At 37.3% G+C, this 24,792-nt stretch overlaps 1 protein-coding gene across 1 annotated transcript in view; it reads right to left on the bottom strand.

The window, feature by feature from the left end:
- Positions 1-24,792, bottom strand: part of lrp1bb (low density lipoprotein receptor-related protein 1Bb) — a 426,184-nt gene that overhangs the window by 21,797 nt on the left and 379,595 nt on the right. Inside the window, exons 71-84 of the mRNA XM_034694098.1 lie at positions 19,766-19,898; positions 18,708-18,814; positions 18,349-18,481; positions 16,985-17,107; positions 16,691-16,813; positions 14,224-14,367; positions 13,790-13,924; positions 12,827-12,946; positions 12,494-12,735; positions 11,857-12,080; positions 10,076-10,182; positions 6,908-7,024; positions 6,535-6,708; positions 1,136-1,261 (exon numbers count right to left, since the gene is read on the bottom strand). Of these exons, the coding sequence (XP_034549989.1) occupies positions 1,136-1,261; positions 6,535-6,708; positions 6,908-7,024; positions 10,076-10,182; positions 11,857-12,080; positions 12,494-12,735; positions 12,827-12,946; positions 13,790-13,924; positions 14,224-14,367; positions 16,691-16,813; positions 16,985-17,107; positions 18,349-18,481; positions 18,708-18,814; positions 19,766-19,898 (2,008 nt within the window). The remainder of the gene's footprint in view (positions 1-1,135; positions 1,262-6,534; positions 6,709-6,907; positions 7,025-10,075; positions 10,183-11,856; positions 12,081-12,493; positions 12,736-12,826; positions 12,947-13,789; positions 13,925-14,223; positions 14,368-16,690; positions 16,814-16,984; positions 17,108-18,348; positions 18,482-18,707; positions 18,815-19,765; positions 19,899-24,792) is intronic.

Raw genomic sequence — 24,792 nt, 5'->3', positions numbered from 1 at the left:
GCATGCAGGAGGGTTGTTCATCCTCAGCAACCAGCAAAAGCTTTAGGATGTAATTTGTTTGGTCCCAGCTGTGTACAGCTATGGATGTCTGCTTGAATTGAGTTTGGATGCTGCAGTCAAGTCCAAATGAGGAATGCAAGTAGAGCTGGGCGATATTTAAAAATATATTATCATGATACATTTTTCATATCAGTCGATATCGATAATTATCAAATCAATATTTCATTTAAATTAAAGGCAGATTGTTGGTCGTGAGTGAAAGAAGAAACCCGAGGGTTTGTTAAATTGTGTCTGAGATTTTGTTCTCTGATAAGCTTCTTGAATCTCTTTTTTTATGCGGTGCTAACAAGCAGCAGGTCTTTTGTGTAAGATGAGGTATTTGTGAAGTTTTAGTTTGTAGATTCTTATTTTCCTCAGGTTGAATTAATTTACATAATTTGATTTACATTTACAAAAAGATGTGTATCAGTTTAGGAGAGTATTGTTTTGAGTTATGCATTCCCCCTGTGAGATTACTAAGGGATACGGCGGAGTGATGTTGTTTCCCACAGTTCAGTGAAAGCATCATGTTATTCAGGCTTCAGTTGTCCAACCGTGGGCATTAAACGTGTTGGAAATGCACCGCAGAAGTTGTCTCTGTGCTCTTCCTTTACCCACATCCTGAAAGTATATTTAATGAAATGTATTAAGTTAAGAGCTAACTCAGAGTTGACACAGGGTAACTAACGACTCTGAGCTGGTAGTTTTGAGTTTTTTTTCTGTGTCACTGTCGCTCGTTTCAGCTATGTTTACATTCCACTCCAATTGTCTTTAAGCCCCGCCTACCTCTCACCCTGCGACATGATTGGCTGTTCTTCTTCTTCTGCCTAATGTTGGGTGGCAACTAGCGTTTAAAGCACATTAGCGCTTCCCCCCTTTCTAGTGGTGCAGGGGTGTAATTACAGGTTTAAATATATTGAATTTTATCAAACATTTGTGACATCTATAATGAGAAAAATAATATCACAATAATTATTGTTATCAAATTATCGCCCAGCCCTACATGCAAGTATCTATTGCTATTGAGAGTATTCATTGTATTTTAAAATTTAATCAAAGAAATATTACTGTGGCTTAAATGCAAGAGTAAGCCTACCTGAGATGATGACATCACTGCAGGTGCCATTGACCAGTACCTTCCCCTCTGGACAGGTGCACCGGGCACCCGTCGGATTGAGCAGACACATGAAATCACAAGACATTCTCAGGCATGGATTTGATGCTGTGGAGAGAATGACAAAGAGCAAAGAAGGTAATCTGTCAGTCTGGCCTGAGATGACAGACACGTTTGTTTGTGAAAATTGTTTGTTCATTCTTAGAGTCAAGCTATTTATTTCAAGTGCTTTAATTTCTGTTTTGAAGGATGTTATTATGTCGAAGCATAGAGAGGTACAAAAGTACAGCGCACAAGAATGACTTGCAGAAGTATTAGAATGACATGCCGACCTCATCTCCTGATTGAATAATCAAGGATTGCAGAGCGTGTTAAGAACTTCCTGTTGTCTAATTGATTAAGCAGCACTTTGAAGTGCTTTCCTAGCCGCAGCCCACAACTGGTAGACAAATTAAAAAAAAACATCTCTTGAAACAGTACTCACAAACAATCAGAATCACAAACACTTCTACAAAGGTGGGTTATGACAAGTTCAAGATTGATAATGAGCATTAGTAAGCCACAGAAAGGGTCTTGCACTTACAACTCAGACATAAATGTTTTATTTGAAAGTACTTAATAGAGCACTTAAGGACACAAAATACTGTGTGCTCAGAAGAGTTTTGACAACAAAAGTATTTCACTTGTCAGTTTCACTTCCACCTGATTGACCAATAAGACTTCCAATAAAAACTTGTCGACATCAAAGGAGGACAGGCTTGTTTCTTCAGGGGAATGATTTCCAGGTCTAGTGTTGCTGAAAACACGAGGACAAATGTACCTCAAATCAATTTTCTAATAATAATAATAATAATTAAAATATGAAAAAATACATGGAATTTTTATTATTATTATTATTATTATTATTATTATTATTATTATTATTATTATTATTATTATTAATACTAATACTACTACTACTACTACTACTACTACTAATAATAATAATAGTAATAATGGTAATAATAGTAATAATAGTAATGTGAAGTAGTAGTAGTAGCAGTAATAATAATGATAATAATAGTAAAAATAGTAATAATGATTTGTAGTAGTGGTAGAAATGATAATAACAATAATACTATTAATAATACTATTAATACTATTAATAATGATAATAATAATAATAATAATAATAATAATAATAATAATAATAATAATAATAATAATAATAATAATAATAAATTATGTACTCCATTATAAATATTGAACATACAAACCATGTTGTATCTTTTTATCTATAGATCCCATATTGCAATTTCACCTATATATATCAAATCTATGCTGAACTGGACTACTGGACCCTGTCAAGTAGCCATGTTTACTCAAAACTTGGAAAAGCCTTTAGTTTTTGTGCTCCAAATACATTAAATTACTCACCAAAGACTCTAAAGATGGACACTCTTGTTTGTCCCTCAGGGCATGACTGTTTTCATTGAGCGTTACTGTTTTTGGTTAGTTTGGTTTGCTTTAATTGTATCTCGACATAATTGTAAATGTAGGAAACCTTGAGGATTAAATGCCAAACAAAAAAAAAAGAAAGAGAAAAAAAGGCAAAAAAGGAAATGGATACAAAGTCTTTCTACTGATGTTTTACGTCATTGGTTTCAAAGTGTAAGGGATGCCTCCCCAGGGGCACCAGAGGACATAGAGGGGTGCAAAGTGGGAACAAAGTGAGCATCTGGTTAGGTAAGTTCTGCAATGGATTGAGTTTTAGTAACAGTCAGTAACACAGATCACTGAGGGAGCAGAACACTGAGGATGTATGACCTCAAGTATTCAAAGTTAATATCTTAACCACTGGTGTGGGTCTTCTGCAGTAACTGTAATGAAAGCAAGGTCAAGGCTGCAAGCAGAGGTTTATTTAATTTACTGTGCATCCCAGCATTAAAACCTTATGCCAATCAAAGACACACTCATTGTTTACACTAGAAAATAGATGAGCACGGTAAGATAAGGAAGCAAAAATGACTATAGGTTTGTTGCTGAAAGCATATATGAAAAGGATTATTGCATAATGTTAAGACATTGAAATGTAAAGCAATGAGCTGCACAGTAATGGTTTAGTTTGCTGTCTGACTCACTTTGATGTTGTCGAGTATTATTGACCAGAGTACAATTTCAAAAACAATGTCTGATTTTAGTTGGGCAGTGTTGGAGTCTGTTTTCAGTTTACTTAATGGACTGTATATGTGTTGAAGTGTGACAGTGAGATGGGTGTGTAAATAAATAAAAAATAGAACATTTTAAGAAGGCTTTTAAATATAAAGATGCTTGAGATCTTTAAGGAAGATGTAAAAAAATAAAGAAAGAGATGTTGGAAATCTTAACAGCAAAGATCCATATAATTCAATCTATAAAAAAAATGTAAAAAAATGTATTTCAAATCTTCAAAATTAAAGATACTTAAAACATTTTTTAAAAGTGTTAAAGAGGTAAAACAGAGATGTTTTATTTTGAAGTTTATGGTGTTTGGTAGTTTTAAAGATGCTTCGAAATATGTATATATTCGAAATCTTAAAAAAACATGTTTTAGGGTTAAAAATAGATGTTTATTAACAAAGGTGTCACTATTTAAAGTCAAAACCCCTTGTTTGGGGCATTTAAGGACAGCTGTTTTTTTTTTGTTCTTCTTCTTTCAGGGGAGGCTCATTTCTCCACACTTTGAAAACCCCAGCTTTACATGATATCTAACTCCAGTCTGACAATTCATTAACAGTTACAACACTGGTACATGGGACAAAAAACAAAATTAATCAGTGCTCAAATTTCTGACACAACACACAAGGATAAAAGCACTGAACAAATCTAAATGGTTGTTATGGTTTTGCTGAAGATATCAAGCCTTCATGTCATAGCTTTTTGCAGGCCGTGCACATCTCCTACCCACAGACTGCACACTACACCGCCAGCCTAATGAGTCTCTGGGGAAAGGAACAGCTGCCCTCAAAGTGAAAAAACTGACCGAGACTGAGCTGTCTAATGCTCCATAACCATTAACACAGAGCTGTAAACAAACAGCTGAAGCTGGTCCACTACGTGAGAAAAGTGAGTGAGGAGGCATGGCAATATGGATTGACTTTGTCTCAAGAAACTGATGAGTGTTCTTTCTGTTTCTTTGCTCACCTGAAACAGTAATACCTTTCAGAGAGAACTTCAATCAATCTTATCACTCTCTTTACAGACCCTTACTGTTCCTTTGGAAGTTGTTTTTTTACCCATACATGACATAACATGCTTATAGCACATATTTTATTAATACACAATTACTAATTGTATATATTTTTTCTAACTTTTCCATAACAGTATTTCATTCTAGAAAAACTTTTGTACAGAGTCCTTAAGGAGGAAACGAAAAGAGAAACTGTTGCAAGATCCTGCAGAAGCATTTCATTAAGGCTACTTCCTACCTTTGATCGCTGGCACAGTGGAACATCAACAACGGCAGAGCGTTCACTCTAGAGAAAGTTTCGTTCAATTTAATTTTGAGCTGGGCATTAAATATACAAAGAGATTAAATCTCGCTAAAGGTTTGGCAGGATCTTGTTAAAGTTTCTTGAGATCTTGCAAAGCTTTTTCAAAATAAATCTTAAATAGTATTTCCTCCATGTCCCAGAAGGAGCTCTGTACTCTTGTATCCTAAACAGAAAGTTCACCATTATTATTCCCTGGCTTTCTTACTGATTTTCCATTTCATTCCATTCCATTAAGATGCTTGATTCTGATTGGTCAAAACAACCAGATTTCATGCAAGTATAGTTGAATATCTATGCCATTCCTCTATCACATGCACATAGCACACTGCTTACTGCAGGGCTATTGAGACCATGCCCCCTACATGCACTGTGCATTCCTCCATCACATGCACACATGATTTCTAGAATCCTCGACCACATTTTTGAGCCCGAGCACAAGACTATTGAAGCCTGTGGACTACAGAGTGAAGTAAGTTTTGATGATATTATGTGGTAATATATTTAACAAATTTGATGTATGGTACTAATGTTGAACTTACAAATATCAATGGGTTGGGTCGGAGGGATGAGAAATATTTAACTCAACATTCATGTTTTTGTTCTTCAATGAAATAATTGATTGTTCAATCAAATATTTAATACTTCATAAAGTTCTACTTACAAATAAATCTGTTTTAATTGTATTATTTTGGATGGAAGTCTGCTTATAACAACACAAATATTTATGCTTGGATATTATACCTTTCCATTAAATTACCCTCAATTCTCAGTTAATTCCCATAAATTGTCATTAATTCACATAATTCCCATGGAAAGTTTCCAATTCGGAATATTTCCAAAATTCCCCAGCTTAACTTCCAATGGAAATTAACCGGAAATGTTCCATCCCTTTGCAACCCTAGTCAAAACCCCTTGACAATGGTTATCAGCTTGCACTAACATGAGCAACACCAGAGGTAAACTGATCACACATCATGTCAAATCAATCTGTAAAAAAGAGTTCTGGACGATTTTGCTTCTGCTAGTTGTCACCATAGACTGCATGGTCAGGGTAAACCGTTAGTCTTCGTTCTTAACAAAACAATGTGGCTAAAACATTAGTTTTGGTTAGCATGCTAAATTGGCAGGTTACAGACATGTTCATATTGGATTCTGTCCAGCAATACTAGAAACAGCAGCGAGGCGTAAGTGCAACTATAAACATACTAAACAGCTGTAAAAGTGTGTCAGTAGAGCTTATTGAGGACAGTTTAATGTTAAATAGATTGCAAAATGGAGATAAGAATTAATCTCCATGGATCGCGAACTGACGTGGAATCACTGGGAATTTTTTATTTTTTTTAACTTTAAACATCGATCCATTTAAACCAATAACATTATCTTTTAATCAAGTTTTTTTGCCAACGTGTTTGTTTTTTTAAGTTAGTAGTGGAGTAATTATGTATGATTAGCAGGTGATTATGGGAAATAGAACCCCTTCGGTCAGGGTTCTATTTCCCACAACCATACTGCTCACCATACAAAACCTCTTACATAACGCAGCTTTTGTTTACATCCTTACAATGTAATTTGTGTATAATAATATACAGTGAACTGTCTTTTGAGCTGCACCTGCTATTAGCTAACTACTGTTGTTTTGCAGGTTAAATGGACTGTCCTAAACACATGACCCCCCTGGAGATTTGACCACACCACACATTCCATGATAATGTGCAGTCATGAAAGTGTGAAGATATCATACATAGGGAGTCTTCAATGAAAGTATAAAGGATCACAGCTTAAATCAAATAAATAGCAACAACAGGGTTATTAATAAGATATCACAATAAGAAACTAGGAAAAATAAAAACATATTCCAAAACAACATACCATCTTGCTGTTTGTAACGGTGTGAGATCAACACATTGGTGGGCTTCTCGATCCCCAGGTTCAGAAACTCTGCCGGTTGTTTGCCATACTTGTGAATCTTAAAGACCTGATGTTTGAGTCCAGTCCCATAGATGTAGTCTTCAAATATATCAATTCTGTATGGCTGTGAGATTCCTGTAAATCCAACACAGAAAAGATATCAGATAACCAAAAGTAAGCTCCTCAGAACACGTTCAACATGGGGAAATTGAAAATTTGTAACCTGTGGCAAGATTTTGTTGCAATTATTTGATAACAAGTTCAGTAAAGCGACAAGCAGCTTGAATACAACATGTTTAAAAGAAGTTGTGCTTTGCTTTTCGGTTGTCTTTACCGTGTCTGTCACTGATTGTCACCAGAGGGTCTGAGCCGTCCAATCTCATGCTTCCTATCTGTGAGAGCTCCGGATCTGCCCAGTATAATCGCTGGTTGAAATAATCAATGGCCAGCCCTGTGGGGAGATGAAGCAAAGACATTTATTTACCTGACAAATTACACAGGAATCCTCATGCTGTCCCTCAGCACAGGAGACCTTAAGGTCAGAACAGTTATATGTGAGGCAGATCAGCGCAATGTTGAGAGTGGGTTTCATTTGTTTGTGTCACCCTCTGGCTGTTTGCATTCAGCATTTGTTTTCCTTGTGTCGATAGAGCTTATTAGATCTACCATCTAGTTGTGCACCGCACTTTTGATGAGTTAAAGTGTGCTTACATTTCAATTTCAAAAAAGCAACTCGGTTTTACTTTCCTCCTAAAGTCTGACTGGGTAATTGAGCACCTGGCCGGAGCATTTAAGTAGGTTTGCTTTTTTCCCCAAATGATGGATTTCTCTCTCCTGCGACCACGACAGAGCATTGCTTTCTTGAAATAAAGGAGGCCAAAGGAGTTCCTGAAAATGAGCTCAGCTCCAAGTGTCTTTACAATCACATAGAAATCCTGAATGAGTTAAAACTGTCCCTTCCTGTGACTCCTGAAATACAGAGTAAATATGACGATTTATGCACTGCTCTGTGTCGCAAATGTCAGAAACAAGTAGGCACTTATTTTCACTTAATGTAATCATGTCCATTGATATTATCATTCTTGTCTTCTGTCCAGGCTGAGATCGAGAAATGTATTGGCATCAGAACAGAATTGGATCCAAAGCTGTGTATTCTTGGTATTAGTTCCTTATCTGGTCCAAAGGCTGACTGCTCAGTATTATGTCGTCCGCCTTTCAATTCTGCAAGTCTGACTTGATGTACATCCACCTACATTGTCACTATGGTACAACAAATTATTATGTTCCTTACGAGAGGTTATCCAATGTACTACAAGGAACCCTTGTAGATTACTTTATCAAAAAGTCCCCCTCAGTGTGTATCTTGGCGACGAATGGTTATCAATTAGCTGCATTAGAATAGACTGAGACTTTATTTATTTACTTTTTTCTTTTCTCGACTAAAATTAATCATGTAGTACTTCAATATCTCCCACTTAAGTGTTTTTTCTTCTTGTATGTGTGTTCTTTTTTGTAATGTGCTTCATGATTTCCTATGGAAATAAAATGCTGTATAAAACTGTCCCTTTCTTTATTCTTCATTTCATTATTGTTTTATTTCTAATATATTTTCCCACCATACTGAAGCTGCAACTTTAAAGGCGCATGCATTAAAAACTCTCTTTCTTAATCACCTCTATCCCTCTTTCCAACCCCATCTCAGTTGAGGCAGATGGCTGTCTAACATGAGTCTGGTTCTGCTCGAGGTTTCTGCCTGTTTAAAGGAAGTTTTTCCTTGCTGTTGTAACCAGCTAAATACTGAATACAGATCATCCAGAATTCTGCAGCACTGATCTCCAACCAAACCAAAGCAGCACACGCCTCTCCTCTGTCCATGCCCCTCCACTGGCTCCAAGTTGCAGCTGGCAAAAAATCCAAAGTCCTGTTACTTGCTTACAAAACAGCAACATTAACTGCTTTTGCCTACCTCAACTCCCTCATCCAGTTCAACACTCCCTCCCCTCCCACCCACTGCGCTCTGCCAATGAAGGATGCCAGGTACTCTTGTCACAACAGGGCCCTAAGTTGCTAGCTAGACTCTTCTTCACAGGTGGTGGAGTGAGTGACCAAACTGCATTTGATCTTCACCTTTAAAGCTTAAGACCCAGCTCTTTCATGAACACATCTGCCCTCACTAATGACACTAATGAAGATGATATTGAGGATGTTGTTGATGTCTATGTGCATTGCCTCAATGCACTCCCTGTTAGCACCTGTCTGCTGTTGAACTTATAGCTGTTTTTTGGCATTTACCCTCATTGTCCACTCCAGTCTAGACCTTTGTTTGTGTTGTGCTTACTCTCAGATGAATGTCTCTTCGGACAAGTGTCTGCTAAATGAATCATAGCATTAGTTCAGTGTGACTGCACCTGCTTTTCAATAGACTGTATAGAGTGGTTGCATAAGGAAGGCTTTAAGGGTCACAATTCACATCATTAGAGAACCTGAAAACCCTTAGATGGTTATCCCAAAGCACTCTAACCTATTCATCTCATGTCACTTCAAGAGATGTTCAATTACAAAGCTGCTTTCATGTTTCTGTTATATTCCTGGGAAATCTAGGCTTTACATCTGGAACAGGGAACACACATCTTGAAATTTCCTGGATTTTTCTTGACTGTTTTCAAAGTCAGAATGATGCTCCGAATTCAGGGCTATCATAAAACTCAACGGTTTCGTACAAAAATCGCTGAGGTGGATCTGTAAGACGCTTTAAGTGTCATGGCCTCCCCCACAGAAGCAGGTTTTTTGGCAGAATGATTGATATGTTGCATCTAGCTGTTGTCAAAAACACGGTCCAGGTGGATGACATGTAAGAATCTAAACCCTTCAGAGCTGAGCCTCATGGTGGTGGCTCACTGAGAAACTATTCCAGTCACTTTATACTGCACACATCGTCATCTGAGGCAATAGGAAAGCATTTTGCATCAGTGTTAAATAGCCAAGAAACACAAATGGTAACCTCAGCCCTGCCAGATTATGCTTGGATGGGTTAATAATGAGAGGAGAGAGGGTATGAGGATAACCTTCCTGTGCCCTTCAACAACACAGTGGGACTGAGATAAAAAAGATAACCTCTCTGTTAAGTCCAATCAGTAAGATAAGATGTTTTTCTCTTTGAAAGGGATCATCTGACAACACAACACTGTAAAAATAACTGTACAGCTTCATGTGTCTACCCCTTTCACACCCCTTGTTTTACCGTAGCTGTTGGTAGCTGACAGGACCATGCTTGTGTGAACACATGTTTCAAGACTACAGTGCCATTTCAAAGCAGAGGTGCTCAGCCATGACTGCTGACAGCTTGTTATGCTCCTGATATGCCTTTGAGGCATATGAAAAACACCATGTGGACGTGTTAACAAGGTTAAAAACTGTATGTTCATTAAAGGAGTCTTTAAGGAATCAAAGTAACACACACACATATATATATATATAAATAGTGAACATTTGAAACACCTACCTGTCGGCCTCCTGAGGTTTTTCTCCAGGAGAACTCTGCGTAAGGAGCCATCCATGGCTGACTCCTCTATATGAGAGTGATCACCTATGACACTCCAGTACATCATCCTGCATCAATTAAGAGAGATAGTGTCATTTCCATTTCATGTTCTGCTCGTTACAAACCACAGACGGCACATTGAGGGATTACCAGCAACCTTAACAAACTACACTTGGGCAAGCTATTGGCATAATGTGAAAAGTGGTTGCCACGACACAGCTCTCTGTTTTGAAAACAGTACAGCTACTGTCCAAAAACAAGTACATTTCTCAGATTGTAAAATGTTAATTTTGTGAGAAAATGTGTTCCATTTAACATTGAATACTACTGTAATGGCTAAACACATTGGAATAGACAGAGGGATGGCATATGTTGCTTAAAATAAGTAATCTGGAGTTTTCTATGGTTGGGCTCCATAAAGAAATACACCTTTTCTTCGTCTTGTGCTCAAATCTGATATCATCTTGGGGATGTAACAACATTAGAGAATGGTTTATAGCGTTTAGAGTGTATTATTAACAAATATAAAGGGTGTCATATTTGATCTATACTCCAACAGGAAAACATGATTGCTGTTTTGTGCTGTAGGATTGATAATAAAATTGAGAATTCCATGTAGTATCTGTTTTTCAATGGAGAGTAGATAAACAAGAAAATAAATACTGGAAATCAGTAATTTTGACTTAGTTCAAGATTGTTGTCCTTGTCAATGTTGATCAAACAGCTTTGTGATTGTAATAATTGAAGTTGTAATATTACAACCAACAGTGAGAAGCACTGCTCTGAGCTGCTCTGACAAATGTTAAGAATGCAATAGGTAGTGAAACTGGTTAAGCTGTGTACACTACAGCGGTGTGATTTATATGTTAAAATGTGCAATGTTAGGTAGCAGAACTTCCCAAATATAACGTTAAATGTTACTCTGAAAAAAGTGCGTCTATCCCAAGATTTTCCTAATGACCAAGAGTCTTGTTGCTTGCATTCTTAGACAGAAAACTATCCCCTAAGCAACAATGAGGCGTGTTTGAAGAGTCGTGTTGCCTATCTGTTTATAAGAGTTGGTGATGAAGTGATTAAGACTTGGTATTTGTCCACTTCTTAGAATGATAATAAATTAATGTTTCCATTAGTTTATATTTAAACCCTTCTGTTATGTTTGTTTCTTAGGGACTGCAATAATCTTCCTGGGTCAACATGACCCGGGGCATATTTAATGATTCAATAGTGTTAGAGCCCAAAAAAATCCCAATGTACATTTTTAAAATCTCATTATTGACTCCATTACTAACCATTTAAATCAATATTTAGTGCATTGGTGTTCTTTAATTCCCACAGATCATAGTTCAATGAGGATAATTCACTCATTTTTTTATGAAAATTCATGTTAAAACATTTTTTATTTACATTGGAAAGTGATTGGGGTGGAATATGTAACACAGTTGCAAAGAAACATTTAGTATTTGACACTTCTGACCCCTTTTAGCCTCCACTTGACCCGCGGAGAGTATCTATGTAATACAAACATGCAGGGGGGATGCAAATGTGTGAAATGAACCATTTTCATTTTATATGTTGTTCACACTAATTAGGCCAAGCAGAAAAAGTTTCATACCGAAAGAATACTTTTAACTTTTTATTTTTTTATTTGGAACTTTAGAATAGGTCAGTTTGACCCGCAACATAACAGGAGGGTTAAAAACCACTTATCTTAATGTGTTGTGAGAAATGTCTGCATGACTTACCCCCTGGCTGGGTTGACAGCAATGGCGTACGGCTCTCCGGCTATGTCGGTAATCAAGCGAGTGCAGTTTGGTGCCTTCAGTTGCCCAACATTTATAGAATATCGTAACTTTGTCCAGTGGGCTGTGTAATAGCTGAACCAGTGCATCCGAGAGTGATCCGTCCAGTAAATGTTGCCTGTGATCCAGTCGGCAGAAATGTCTCGGGGTCGACGAAAGTCTGAACACTGCAACCAGAGGAAAAATCACAAATGAAGGTGCTACTTTTCTAAATTAAGTCATATGGTCATCAAAAGTTGGGTCTGTTAAAGGCATAACAAGAAACCTAGTACTATGAAGTCTGCTGTAAAACACGACGAGGTGTAAATTTTACATTTCTGGGTTTTTTTTATCCACATGAGAATTGTTTCTGTTATAACACTGGTAGGAAGAGGAGACAAGTGGAATCCTTAAGGATTATTTTGACACATATAAAAACCTATATTGCAATACAAAACAGATTAAAAGCTTATTCTCAAACTTCTTTTTTTTCCAATTTTCAACCAATATTTTTCAAGCATTAAGTTGTGAGCCAATGCAACATGTATTGAAAATGTGAAATAATACAATAAAGAAAATACACAAGGTTAGGTATACTTACTATATTTCTGACATTGGTTTTACTTTGACTCCTCTCAAGAGTATCTCTGTAAAAAATCCCACCAGGGTTAAACTGTGTAGCCCAGATAAACTTCTGGTGGTGAAACAGAGCATCCATCCCAATGATACGGGCATTGTCCTCTATGTGGGTGAGCAGTTTGTGTCCTTGGGTCTGGTTAAACGGGTGCACAAAACTCCTGATTTCAGTGTCATTAGCGATGTAGAGCACTCGATCTTCAGGTCCTGCAAAGTGAGTTAGAAGTAGGTTAAAATGGTAGAAAACTAATAAAAGTACAGATTAAATCATGCCTGATATTAAACTTCAGACTCATACCTTTTGCTACACAGTTGCCGTTAATCTCTTTATAATTCCGGTCACATGTGCACTTATATGATCCTTTAGTGTTCGTGCAGTAATGAGGACATGTGTCAAACTGCGAGCATTCATTTATCTCTGGAGAAAAAGAAAGACTGGTGCACTTAGAAACAGGTTATTACAGACAACACATTCGTTAAGCTCACTCAGAAATGTTGGGTAATAAAAAACTACAACAGAACAGAACAGCTGGGCCACGGCCAAACATGGCTTCGTTAATGACATGATGTGGATAGGCAAGAACAGAAATATGGATCTCATTTTAATTTCCTCTATGAAAACTGCTGCCTGCTCCCAGTAATAAAGAGGAAATTAGAGTTTATATAGGTAATAAATAATCTTTATCTTTGCAGAGGAAAAGCCATCAACTAAGATTCTGGATGAATACTTTATTTTTCCTCTGGCATCAGTATAATTTTTTATACAACATTATGGATCTTTTCAACATAAGTTCTTCTGTAGCCTTTCCAAAGCTGATGTTATTTTTGATGTCAGGATAATACTGTAGGGACTGCCAGTTCCTGAGTCCTGTCAGGAGGTTCACATAATGGGAAAGGCTGCCAGTTTATTGTTTTGAAAGAAAGAGGGTTTGATAAGACTTGACACGACTGAAAATAGGCACACAATTTATGTCCACTTAAACCATTTTCACACTGTGAATTGGCATGTTGGCTTTCAGCTGATTTATCGTCCACCGTAACATTTTGGAAATGATGACTTTTTACTCCGAATAAAACCTCAATGAATAACCTTCCATGACTGACTGTGCAGTGTTTAGTAAAACAACTATTATGTAACCTTTTGAATAACAGAAAAATACATAATTAAAGCCTCAGTCCTGTATGAAAACGTTGTACTGACTTGCACAGGGAACAGTGCATCATCTACTAACAATAAAGGATAAAAGTGATTACACGTTACCTTCACATACGCCGTTTTTTTGGTTCCTCTTGAAACCAGGTTTGCACTGGCATATAGCATTAGTATTTGTCTGGTTGCAAATAGCATCCTCTCCACATGGATTTGTTTTCTTTTCGCATACATCTCCGCTGGAAACTACAAATAAACACAGGACTTTGATTACACTTCAGTCTCTTTGCATCTTAGACACCTGCTGTGTTTATCTTTTGATGTGCAAAAGCCAAGAGGGCATCTTCATCTTCCAAACAGTACAAGACACATCTCAAACACGGGCATACATATATTACCATAAATAACAAAACATCACATTTAAAATGAGGAGATCGCTCCGCTTCCTGATATCACGGTGACATTCTGTACTTTTCATCTCCTCCGAAGGCTTCTTTGATCTGTTTGTTTTTTTTCATGTCAGCTGGTGGTGGTGTAGTACTCACAGGCTTTGCAGTCTTGCTCGTCAGAGCCGCCATCACCGCAGTCATTGAAGAGGTCACACTGGAGCTGGATGGGGATGCAGCGCCTGTTACTGCAGGTGAACTCTGTCTTTCCGCAAGGCCGAGGTCTACCAGCCACCACCTCTGCTTCAGTAAACACAAAGTGAGTTAAAAAGACTTCAGCTCATAACAAAACAACTTCCACTGTAACAAATATAGACGTCTAAGTATTCTGTTTTCACTTTCAAAAGACATTGAAGTAGAATATGGACATTTTGGCATGTGCACCAATACATAATAGAGCTTTACTATCATTTATATATCTTGATATTTTTATTTTTACTTAAGATAAGATAATACTTTATTGATCCCCTGGGGGAAATTTGGTTGTTGCAGCAACACAGACATAGTAGCAAGAATATTAGAGCACACATAGAGTTAATTTAAATAAAGTCAAATTAAATAAAAATAAGAATAAAAAAGTAAAGGTATATATATATATATATATATATATATATATATATATATACAGTATATACATATAGATATGTCTGTTTGCAGACAAAGAGAATAGTAAATAGTATTATTTAACAGTAACATGATCAGTTGTAATAAATCCTAATAATAATATATTACATGTAATGTTTATATATAAATATGTTCAAATAATATAAATATACATAATATAATAATAGTAATTATAGAATATAATGCAATATCATATAATATGTTATAATACTACTAATAATACTTTGATATAATATAGTATAGTAGTAATATAATATAATATGAATTATATAATATCAAATATACTTCACTGTATCGTGAAGATTAATGTTGAATTTAAGTAACAAAGATTGCTTTGGTTAATTGCTTGTCAGCTCTGATAAATTATTCATAACCCACAATCAATTTGTAGCAATTTTTCAAAATAAAGAATTGAATCAATCACAGTGACAGCTGCTCGCCTACAAAAGTGATTAAATTACTTTTGTTTTTCCATAAAATTTCTGTAAGTTACCTTTACAGCTTTCCAAACGTTTCAGAGCTCCTAGTAAAAATATAAAAGTTTGACATCCACCCCGAGTACAGCAGAGGAGAGCAAAGGGGAAAAAACATTCCGTGACAGAGAGGTAGATGGAAGGAAAGATAGGACTGGGGTATGTTTGAAAGGATGGATGGAGGAAAGACAGATAAATGGTGGAGGGTAATGGAGTGAGGGTATGGATGAATGAATGTACAGATGGATTCAGAGAGGAGGATGCATGGAGGAAAGAGGGAAGGAAAGAATGACAGATGAGAGAAGTGATTTGTCCCTTCCTTTCCGGTCGGCTCTGTGCCGTCAGACGCCGGAGGCTTGTACTGAGGTAATGTGTCAGAACTCAGCTAAAGGTCCGTTGTAGGCTGGATTGGAGTTTTAAAAAAATATATTTCAAACACAAATTTTTCATCAATGAATATAAAAAAACTTAGGACTACTTTTTATTTTTTCCTTTCTTGTAATGTTTATTTAATTAATACTCTAAATATATATTCATTACCATTATACTGACTGTTTTTTTTTTTCTATTATTATTACTATCAGAATTGTTTTCTTATTATTTGTATTATTACCACCAATTTCATTACCAAAGTTATATTTATTTACTTACTCAGTTATTTCCTGTATATGTTTATATATATTATTTATGTATGTATAATATGCATTATATTTAATTAACGCACCTTCATTTATACCTTCAATAGAAGTACATCAACAAAATCTGTACCATTAGATGTGAGTGTGTATGTGCAGGTGTTTGTAAATACAGTATTTGTGTACATGCATGTATGCATATATGAATATATTCATATCTGTTTATTTATTTGGTATTTATTTATTATCATTTGTATTAGATTTATTTTTTATATGTTCAATTTTTATTTAAGTTTATATTCGACGTGTGTATTTATGTATACATATTTATTGTATTATTACTATTTTCACCATATTATTATTATTATTATTATTATTAATATTAATATTAATATTAATATTAATAATAATAATAATAATAATAATAATATAAAATATGTATACATACATACACACATGCATACATACATAACAGAGTTGTATGTGTGTGTGTGTGTGTGTGTGTGTGTGTGTGTGTGTGTGTGTGTGTGTGTGTGTGTGTGTGTGTGTACACACACACACACACACACACACACACACACACACACACACACACACACACACACACACACACATGTATTGCATAGTATGGGATTCGACATCAAAGTTTGTTATATCTTTTGGTCCTCTTTGAAAACTGACATAGATTATGGCTTAATATTCTCCATGCCTAAAGTAGTGTTCTTAGTTTCCTCCTCAAAATAAAATGATATCTTGTTACCTGTGATAGAAGAGCATCAGGGGATCTTGTTTAAGCGGAACTTTAATATCTGTATTAAGAAATCCTGTGCTCACCACACTCCTCCTCATCTGAGTTATCTCCACAGTCATCCACTTTGTTGCACACTTGGTCCGCACGTAGACACACATGACCATTTCTGCAACGGAACGGCCTTGTTGGAGGGCACGGGAGTTTTGCTAGAGATGAAAGGATACCAAAAAAGTAATAATGGATATGTCTTTCAAAATCACACAGAGAAAAACAATGGTTTGAAATCTTTCTCCTTGGAAAATAGAAAAGTAGTGCCTTATGAAATATGCATCAAATGTGTGCCAAGAAAAGCCTCATAAGTGACAACTTCAACCCACCACACATGTCTATGTCTTCATCAGAGTTATCCCCACAGTCATCCTTGCCGTCACACACCCACGTGTGGAGTTTGCACAACGTGTTGTTGCAAATGAATTCATCAGCTCGGCAGAAGAAAGCACCTGCAATTACAAAGAATGGTCCCCAATATGTTAAACTCTCTAAACCAGAAAGAAAATAGCATCTTATATAGTAGCAGCTACAACTCAGGAACTCTGAGAAAGTCCAATAATAGGTTATTTCACATGAAGATCCAGAAAGCCTTGGAACATTTTATATCATGTTTTTTCATTCAGCAGATCTGAAATTCTCACAATCTGAAATTGAAGTATCCCTGCCTCTAACAAAATATAACCTGTCATGTATTATTCTCGGTTTCTCTTTCTCCTCTTGAAGAAGAAGTTTAAAATATTTCATATGGCTCTTAAAGGGTGATGTGTATGAAAAGATTCCTTATAGTAAATCTTAGTCATTTTATGATATTCGCTAGTATATAACAATATTTTTTACCTTAGGAATCAAAATCATAGGTTGTACAAAACATGGATGTAGTTTCAGTGGCTTCACTGATTGGCTCCTGAAGAAGAGTTTGAAGCCCAATTCTGGAGGCCATATTGGAAATGTTGACTCAACCTAACTTTAGGTTGACCTAGCAAAAGCAATGACAGGGAGTAGAGCCTCCTTGCTAACAGCTGCAGTGTGCCCACCTGTCAGTCAAGTAACCCATGCCCCTAATTGTACAAGACTAGTAACCTTAATATTTTCAATATTAGTGAGTGATAAAAAATAATTCACCCCCTGTACAGTGTGTGCTCTCTCTTATTTTCCTCTTTCCAACCACAACTCGTACAAGGCAGATGTGTGTCTAAGGTGAGTCTGGTTCTGCTCGAGGTTTCTGCCTGTTAACGGAAGTTTTTCCTTGTTGCTGTGACTAGCTTAATACTCGAAAGTGCAATGCTCATGCTGGATTAAGATGAGATAAGACTGAGTCCTGTCAGTAAGAGGGGACTGGATCTAGACCTGCTCTGTTTTTAAAAGCGTCTTAGGATAACGTTTGTTGTGATTTGGCGCTATACAAATAAAGATGGATTGATTGATTGTTAGAATAAAGAAATAAGCTATTCAGAACCAGACTGTTAACATGTTAATTTTGCTGCAAGGTGGACTTCTTCAAAAGGGTGAGTTGGCATGTGGGACTTTTGGAGTCAGCCTCAATTGGACACGTGAGGAACTACAGTTTTCAACACTTCCAAATTGGCTTCCTGGCTCAAGACTGGAGGTTGCCACTTGATCAAAACCCCAAATTTCAGTCATCAAAGCGGCAGCCGATAACACACTCATTTAAGGTCACACTGACCCCTACCCTGGCTGCAGTTTTCTTCATCACTGTGGTCCATGCAGTCCAGCACGTCATCGCAGCGCCAGCGCCGAGGTATGCAGTGAGCACGATTGAGACAGAGGAACTCATCCTCTCTGCATTCCTTCACACAGCCGATCTGTCAGTCAGAAAACATCATAAATCATCAAAATTGTCCTTCAAGGGATGTTTTTCAGCACTCTGAGGAATCCAAAACACTGAGTGAGTCATGTTTCACCGGGGGTTGATCCATGATGGGACAAGCAGCACCTAAGTATTAAACTGCACAGTACAGCAGTATTTCTCAAAGGAAAAAATGTTCTTTTGGTTTATCTCTTTTAAAAATCACACAAAACTGCACCGACCTCGTCTGAACCATCCAGGCAGTTGTCATGTCCATCACACCGCAGGCTGGCTGACACACACCCTCCGCTGGCACACACATACTCGTTTACGGAGCATGAAGGGACCGCTGGAGAGGGCAGAATATATCGGTCAACAACTCTCCTTCTCTCGAGTAGAAATCATGCAGGTGAGACCTTTTCAGTCTTCTGTTCCATGACAAGTGAAACATTTGACATAAAAGTAATGCTGAGTTAAAATATGGCTCTAGACAGGAAACTGTTTGAACTAGTCACCTCCAAATCCATTTGATGCTGTTATTCTGCAGATGACTGAGTTTATGGTGTGTTCTTGTTGCTGATAGCTAAACAAAGTGCCTCACAGTAAGAGTCCACAAATAGACGGAAGTACTTGAGAGGAGAAATTTGGGAAAGGTCTGCATTTCTACTCCCAAAAAATGTCTTGGTTACACTTGCCTTTAGGACAAAATATTATTACACAATTTTTGCACTTAAAGCTGCTGTGAGGGATTTTTTTTAGCACTGATGAAACAGGGTTGAATTGAAACAGATGCCTTTGAATGGTCTACTAAGACAAACAAGACCATCAGAGACAAGATACATGTATTCTCTTCTCTATTTTTGATACCTGCTGGCCCTTCTGAGGGGTAGGTGTCAGGTGAGATAACAACAAGCTGTTAAAACAGCCTTCACCAAGGATTTTCAAGCCAAATAATCATTGAGAGTTGCACATTAAACATTTAACATAAAGAAATGTCAGATAAAACACGGCCTGGACAAGATCAGCACAGTGATCAGGCATCCTGCTTTGTCCATAGGGACGCCAAAGTCAACACAACCACAGAAAGTTCCTCACAGGAGCTTTAACCAACTCATAGATGAGGCCTGGGTCAAAAACCTTGACGTAAAGAATCTACTGTCAGGATTTATGCTTAATGTACTTCTGTATACCGAGTACCAAAAATGACCCACAGTCTGTTTGCATGTTCTCTACATTCGAAAGTACCCTTCAGCACTACTTTGTGAAATGCTCTTATAAAGAGATTGCTTCAGTTCTGGACCTGTTCCCTGGCAGTTATTCTCATCCTCCCCCATCTTGCAGTCTTCTTGACCGTCACACAACCACTTCAGCGAGATGCAGAGGTTGTTGTGGCACCGAAACTGGTCTTCTGCACAGCGTTCCTCACAACCTTTCTGCAAAGAAATATAGAGTAAAAACATGAATCAAATGATGATTGGATATAGGAATTTAACATCTGTCTAAATAAGATAACCATACAGTGTGCGTTCAATGCATGTAATTACCCAGCTTTCTTACTGATCTTCTGGTTGTGTAAGAAGCTTGTGACATTAGTTTATTTTTAAAGGTGTGTGAACCGCAGAGCTCAGAGAAGAAGGAGAGCTGAATGAGGACAGTTTCATGTTAAATCCACCACAACAGGCAGAGAAGAATCCATCACCATGGAACGATCACTGACGAGGAATCACTGGGCCTATTTTTTTAAAAACTGTAAACATAAATCATTTAAAATCAATAAAATAATCTTTAATCAATGTTTTTTAACAACGTGTTTGTGTTTTAAGTTAGTAGCCGGGTAATAAGTGGTATAATGTCCCTTACTTGTTATCTGTGGAATACCTTGACCCTTTGGAATCCATTATCCTCAGCATAGAGCATAAGGAAATAACTGCTCAGTATCTTTCTTTATGCTTTCAGGGCAGCTTAAAAAATGTTGAAAATTGAAGAGGCTCTCTTGCTTTTGTAATATTTTGAACACCCTCTTAAAATTGTGGTGAGCATTTTGAGTACATGAGTGAGTGGCCTCCTTGGGATATTCTTTTTTATTCCTTCTCTCATGCCCCTTCCTTATTACTTACAAAAACCTTCATACATTTCCGTTCAAATTCTGTGTGAATATAACTGAATAATACGGCAATAACAAAAACCAAAGTGCATACTTGTATCATCAGAAGCTCACAGGTTTTTTTTATATAAACTTGAAGTATTTGTGGCATCTTGCTTTGACTGAGAGCAAATATTTTCAGCTTTAATTCTGCTGTAACTTTTTTTAAAGGTTTACATATACACTGCCCGTCCCAAAAAGAAGTTGCACACTATTTTGTATATTATATTGCACTGATATTTCATTGGACCGCCTTTAGCTTTGGATCTGGCACGCATTTGCCGTGGCATTGTTTTGATAAGCTTCTGCAGTGTCACAACATTTATTTCCATTTACAGTTGCATTAATTTTCCGCCAAGACATTGTAGTGATGATGGGAGAGTCACTGTGCAAAGTCTTCTCCACCACATCCCAAAGATTCTCAATTGGGCTGAGGCCAATCCATGTGTGAAAATGATGCATCATGATCTCTGTGCAACTTATTCACAATGTGAGCCTGATGAATCCTGGTACTGTCATCTTGGAATATGCCCGTGCCATCAGGGAAGAAAAACTCCACAGATGGAAAGACTTGCTCATTCAGTATATATTCAGACAGTCAGCTGATCTCATTCTTTGGGAGCATAACCTTGCTGGACCTAGACCTGGCCAACTGCAGCAACCCCAGATCATAACACCGCCCCCACAGGCTTGTACGGTAGGCACTAGGCATTATGGGAGCATCACTTCATCCGCTTCGTTTTTTTGGATGGTCAGTGCATCTTATAGCTGGGAGATATTGAAAAAGATGTTAGCAAAATAAAAAAATTCATATCAGCAGATATCGATAAGTATCACGATAAATATCAAATCATTATTTAATTGAAATGTAAAGTCAGATTTTTGGTCCTGAGTGAAAGTTGAAGAAACCAGACAGTTTGTTAATTTGGATCTGGATTTAGTTCTCTGATAAACTTCTTGAATCCATTGTTTTTGACAGTTCCAACAGAAAGCAGGTATTTTGTGTAAGATGAGATTTTTGTGAAGTTTTAGTTTGTAGATTCTTATTTTTCTCAGGTTGACATAATTTGCATAATCAGATGTATTTACCCACGTCTTAAAATTGTATTTTATTAAGTGTTTTAAGTTAATAGTTAACACAGAGTCAGCACAGTGTCAGATAGGTTTGGCGTTTTGTTCAGTGTCGCCGTCACTCGTTTCAGCTGTGTTTACATTCCACTCCAAACGTCTTTAAGCCCAGCCTACCTCTCACCCTGCGACATGAATTGCTGGTCAATGCCGTCTTCTTCTTCTGTTGTTGGGTGGCAACTAGCCTTTAAGACACATTAACGCCCCCTCCCTTTCCAGTGGTTGGGGGGTGTAATTACAGGTTTAAATGTATCGAGTTTTCATCAAACATTTGTTCTATTTATATTGAGAAAAAATTACATTACGATAATCATCGTTATCAAATTACTGCCCAGCCCTAGTGTATCTCTCATTCACAGTGCTCTTTCATGTTAAACACCAGGTTGGATGTTCAAATGATAAAAGGGTGAAAAATCTGGCCCATGAGAGCCACTATTAATGAATCTGTTTAAGGTTCAGTGTGAATTGTACTGCTGCTTCTTCCCTCTGAATATTTTCTCTCTGAGCATTAGGCTTGGACTGTTTAACTAAATATTAAAGGGTCTAATAGGGTTTCTCCTTTTTTGTATTGAGACAGATTGTATAAAATATAGTGCTGCAAATACTGAGCAGAGTACTATATTAACAAGAAGAATGTATTGTAATAACAAGTCTTTGTCCTCACATTATGCATTGCTCTGGATCATTACCACTGACGGGGCATTTTCACACTGAATACTGCAAAAAAAACTCTTTAATCCATGCATGCTAGATAAAGGCACATTTTTCCTTCACAGATTCCCAGAGTGTGGAATTACAATGGCAAACAGAAGCTTAATAAATTAAGATATTCATGCATATTTATGAACACAACAAGTAGCGTTTGTTTGGTTGAGAGCATTAGGAATTTCAGAAGCAAACAGACACAGGGGTTTCTAATGCACTAATGTACCTGAAGGTGCAATAGCTCATCGCATTGATATTTTCTGTCCAGCCACATAGAGAGGATTTGGCTCTACACAATGAGTTATACTTTGGATGGGATTATTTTCTTTGCAAGTGGCAACATACCCATCCAATGTGTTTTCTCTTTATATGCTTTGGCTGGAAGCTCAGACACAAACACACATTTCAGGACAAATAACAGACTAAATTACAGCATGCTAAGAATGTTGTAATTAATTCTGTGTAATCTGTTATACTGTGTCTCTTTGTCTTTTGTGTTACGTTCAGCATATTATGGTTTATGTAAACTGAGCTGTCAGTTTTACATACAGTAAGCCAATTCATTATTTTCACGTGGCGTCACACACTTATGGACCCGCCCCCCTGGAGGGCAAAAAAAGCTTCCCACTGCTGCGAGCTACAGGAAAGTGACCAGATTCTGCTGTAAACTATGTGTTTAAAAACCTTTTTAAACGCCTCACAGGTGTTGTTCAATTATATAACAGGAGACAAGCTTGAATTATGCTTCTTAAGAATCCCATCAGAGAAAGAAGATTTTAAGAGGAGGCGATATGGATTAATTATATTAAACGCTCTACTGTCCCTGATGAGGGAACAAATCAACGATCAAAGTCCACACAGCTTTGAGCGAACACTTCATTGACGGTAAGTTGAAGTAAACACAGTGTATTTTAATTCATGTATGTTAGTCACTGTCGTTCCGACATGGTAGGTGTGTGTGGACAAACGTAGACAACTCCACCGGTAACTTGTTGACATCTCTAACGCTAGCTTAGTAATAAAACCATGAATATCGATCCCTCAGTAAATGGACTTGTACTTAACAACACTTTTCTTGTCTTTCTAACCACTCAAAGCAGTTTTACACTACTTGTCGCATTCACCCATTCACCAATCATACACTCACTGATGGCAGAGGCTGCTATAGGGACCATCAGTATTAGCTAATGTCATTCATACACATTCACACTGTGGAACAACAGCTGGAGCAATGTGGGGTTCAGTGTCTCGCCTCTTGGGGCTGGGATCAAACCGCAAACCCTCCGATTGAGAGACGACGGACTCTACTCACTGAGCCACAGCCGCCCTCAGTGACATAAGTGAGTGGTTAAGTTATAATAATGAAGAAGGTAAAGTTGACTATTATGGACCCCTCAGGTCCAGCATGAACAGTTTGCTTGCTGGATAGAGTTGTATGCGGGGGTCCAAAAAGTCTATGAATTTCCACCAGATTATGCAAACTGCAAATATTCTTTTTCCTCACTGTTGAGAAAAAAAAGTCCCCAAATGCTGTTCAGGTGCCCTCTGTCAGCCGTTTGAATGTAGAAGAAATTTGAAGTAGTAGTCACTTTTATTGAAAATTTGCAGTTAATGTCTTCTCTTTAATTTCAAAAGTCGTGCTGTTGGCCAGATTGGAACATCTAGCTGGCCGGTTCTGGCCTGCGGGCCGTATGTTTGACACCCCTGGCCTAATGGTTAAATTACGCGCCCAAACAGAAGGCAGCCCAGGTTCAGTTCTGGCCTGCGGCCCCTATTCTACATTTCATTCCCCCACTCTCTCCTGGTTTGCTGCTCTCTCCACTGTCCTCTCCTCTGAATAAAGGTGTTAAAGCCCAAAAATATAATAGAAAAAAAATAAAAATAAAATAATAATAAAAAATACAGAATTGCAAACTCACTCTGTGAACCAAACTGAAAAAATAAATAAATCAAGAAGCCACTTTTAAAAAGGAAGCAATTAAAAATGGCACTGCAACATGCAACTTCTATTTGTTAGCGCAGGCAGCCCACTGTTGGTGGAGGTGAAGCTGAGGGTGAGGTATGACTCTTCATAATTGTTTTAGTCTTTGTTTTGTGACATTTGGCGGAGATTCACTGTCAGCCTTTTGTTTACCTGGCAGCCCTTTCACAAAATGTGCCATCCTTCGCTAGCAGAGGGGACTTGTGGGTTTTTTAATTAAGCCTTTCCGTGCCCTCTCTGTCATAACTGCAGGCCTCCCCATCAGGGACCCCTCTTTGGGGAAACATTGGGTGACAGTAGTATGTGAGCAAGGAATGGTAGCATGTAGGAATCTGATATGGCAGTTTGATGATAGCATTACATATATCAC

This window comes from Notolabrus celidotus, chromosome 10 (genome assembly GCF_009762535.1).
Source record: "Notolabrus celidotus isolate fNotCel1 chromosome 10, fNotCel1.pri, whole genome shotgun sequence".
Classification (NCBI taxonomy): Eukaryota; Metazoa; Chordata; class Actinopteri; order Labriformes; family Labridae; genus Notolabrus; species Notolabrus celidotus.
This window is presented reverse-complemented; position numbering and strand designations above follow the sequence as displayed.